The following is a 3,121-nucleotide window of genomic DNA, read 5'->3' on the forward strand; positions in this document are numbered from 1 at the left end:
TGCACTCCAGTCTGGGCGACAGAGTGAGACTCCAACTCAAAAAAAAAAAATTTTTTTTGTAGCAATTGGTTCTTGCTATGTTGACCAGGCTAGTCTCATACTCCTGGCCTCAAACAATCCTCTGGTCTTGGCCTCCCAAAGTGCTGGAATTACAAGCATGAGCCACCATGCCTGGCCCTTTCCCATTTTAGGTATCAAGTACCCAGGACCTGATATACATCTAGGACCATGGAGCAGGTAGAACATGGGTTAAATTCATTCACCAATAGCTTTATTCCTCACCGAAAGTACTGAAGTGGCCCAAAGAAGGAAGGAGGTGAAAAAAAACAAAAAACCAAGTTCATCAAGAGACCTAGATCATCTCAAACTGAGTAATCAGCCCCTGAAAAATCTTGAGTAGGTAAGAAATAAATCTCGGGCCATTGTAAATGCCAAAGACTAACCATCATTTCGAAGAAGAAAAGGATTCTGGAAGCCTTTTTATAAACCCTGGGAGTTGCTGGATGATATATCCCTCCACGTGCAACACTGGCAGAGCTTCTCTCTGGTTGCTTGGATATGCGTCTTTGAAATGCTTTATGCTGTGTTTTATATTTCGGATTACTGATGTCTCAGAAGGAAACTCATTAAAATAAGTTACTCATGACTTAAGAAGTTCCCTCACTGTCTAAGTGAGTTATATGAGTAAAATTCAAGCAAGTTCTTGGCAGGAGACTTCACTCGTTTTGGAGGAAATCTAACTCATCATCCAAGCCACGTCCCCACAGGTGGAGGCCTTGGAGAGAAGCCTGCTCCTTTCTGGGGATGAGAGGTCCATATCCAGGCCATCCTCCTAATGGCAAGGGTTTTTGGATGACTGGCCCTTGCAGCTCCCATGGAGAAGACAGGGTGCTCACTTCAAGCGAGCCCCCAGAAGACTTTTTTACATTCCCCTAGGAGCAGGCTTGAACACTCAGCCCAGGAGGCAGCTGCTCCTCCAGGTGTGCTTCAGGACAATGACCCGTGACTGAGGCCAACCCTGTGCAGTACCCAGCAGAGCTCCCGGTAGGCCTCAGTTGATTGTGCTCATCAACTGCTACAGACACGCCAGTATTTTGGACATTCCACGCGAAGCTTGCAGTTTCGTCAGAGCTCTTGGATCATAATTCCTAGTCACTAAACTTAGAGGAAACTCAACACTTTCTTTAGATATCCTAGTGAAGGCAAACTTTTTTTTTTTTTGAGTTGGAGTCTCACTCCATCGCCCAAACTGGAGTGCAGTGGCCGTGAGCGGCCACTGCAGCCTCAACCCGCTGGGCTCCGGTGATCCTTCTGCCTCAGGCTTCCTAGTAGTTGGAATTATAGGTGCGTGCTACCACACCTGGCTAGTTTTTTATTTATTATAGAGACAAGGTCTCACCAAGTTGCCCAGGCGGGTCTCAAACCCACGGGCTCAGGCAATTCACTCACCTCGGCCTCCCAAAGTGCTAGGATTACAGGCTGAGCCACCATGCCCGGCCAAGACAGATTCTTTATTTTTTTTTTTTGAGTTGGAGTCTCACTCTGTCACCCAGACTGGAGTGCAGTGGCCGCTCCCAGCCACCACAGCCTCAACCTGCTGGGCTCCGGCGATCCTTCCGCCTCAGCCTTCCAAGTAGCTGGAACTACAGGCATGCGCTACCACACCCAGCTAATTTTTGATTTATTGTAGAAATGAGGTCTCGCCAAGTTGCCCAGGCGGGTCTTGAACTTGCGGGCTCAGGCAATTCACTCACCTCGGCCTCCCAAAGCACTGAGATTACAGGCTGAGCCACCGAGCCTGGCCAAGGCAGACTCTTAAAGGCTGTCCAAGGGTAGAAATGCTGCCTCCTCTCTTCATAGTCTTCAAAAGAAATGTCAAAAGCGTCAGCCCCAAATGCTGAGGAAGCAGGCCCAACTACTCACCCACTGCTCCAGCATTACCTGTGATTCAGAACATGCTTAATTCCACTTCCTATTTACAATTCTGATCAACTCCCTAAACGCATACCTGTGTAAAGAAAAGTCTACAGTGCCTTTACCTGGGCAGTTTCTTCTTCTTGCTTCCTCTTCTCTTCCTCAGTCTCCACCAGCCTCTGTTTGGTCAAGAGAAGCTCCTTATTCAACACATCAGCCTTGTCTTCTGCCTGTAAATCAGTACACATTACAGTCAGAAAGACCATCAGAAAAGAGCGATAGTCCTTTCTCTAAACCCAATCTCCAGCCATTGTTCCCAAATTACTGCAGCCACTCTGTCCCTCCCAGCTCACCAGAGGCAGCTGCTTTCCCTGAATTCCCACTGCAAGGCAGGCCCTTGGCACACATTCATTCTAATCCTCACAAAATGTTACTTTATAGAGGATAGCAGTGAGGTGCAGAGAGGTCAAACAAATCGTCTAGAGGCACTTATTTAGCATCAGAGTCCTGATCTGAAATCAGACTTGAATGACATAAATATCCATACCCTTTCTAGATGCCTCTTGCACCCAGCAGCACTCTGGGCAAATGGGTCCGATGAAGGGGTAGAGCCTCATATAGAAGCTTCTAACTGGTGGTGCACAGGGACAGATTCATGGAGGAAAGCAAGCAGGCTGATTGTGGACGTGGTGAGGTGGGAACTCAAAGATGAGCTGAGGGAATCTGGCCCCTGGGGCCACTAACACAGGTCAGTGAGTGCAGTAAGGGGAAACTAAGCCTGTGACAGAGAGGGCCATGAGGACACTGAGAGACAGACCAGGCATCCAGGAAGAAAAGATTATACTTCTAGAACGGCCACGAAAAAATTTGAGAGAGCACTCTGGTTTGAACTGGCACACAGAGCCGGAAGTAACTGTGAGAGCACCGTGAGTGTATTTAACTCAGTTCATGTTGTGTACTTTACATTCCAGCGTCTCACCTCTCTTAGGCTACAGCTTCAAGTTCACACTGCAGGGATGCATGCCCAGGGCCCCACCCGTCGCCCTACCTAAGTTAACTTTCCCTTCTAAGAATTCCTCTTGAGGCCGGATCCATGGCTCAGCCTGTAATCCCAGCACTTTGGGAGGCTGAGGTGAGTGGATTGCCTGAGCCTGTGGGTTCAAGACCCGCCTGGGCGACTTGGCGAGACCTCATCTCTACAATAAAT

At 48.4% G+C, this 3,121-nt stretch overlaps 1 protein-coding gene across 2 annotated transcripts in view; it reads right to left on the reverse strand.

Moving 5' to 3' along the window:
* Positions 1-3,121, reverse strand: part of RABGAP1L (RAB GTPase activating protein 1 like) — a 34,186-nt gene that overhangs the window by 11,452 nt on the left and 19,613 nt on the right. For both annotated transcript variants that reach the window (XM_008070591.1, XM_021718825.1), the window contains exon 3: positions 2,040-2,144. In XM_008070591.1, coding sequence (XP_008068782.1) covers positions 2,040-2,144 — 105 coding nt within the window. The remainder of the gene's footprint in view (positions 1-2,039; positions 2,145-3,121) is intronic.

The sequence above is a fragment of the Carlito syrichta genome, unplaced genomic scaffold, assembly GCF_000164805.1.
Source record: "Carlito syrichta isolate Samal-C Ts95f unplaced genomic scaffold, Tarsius_syrichta-2.0.1 Scaffold313789, whole genome shotgun sequence".
In the NCBI taxonomy this organism is placed as follows: Eukaryota; Metazoa; Chordata; class Mammalia; order Primates; family Tarsiidae; genus Carlito; species Carlito syrichta.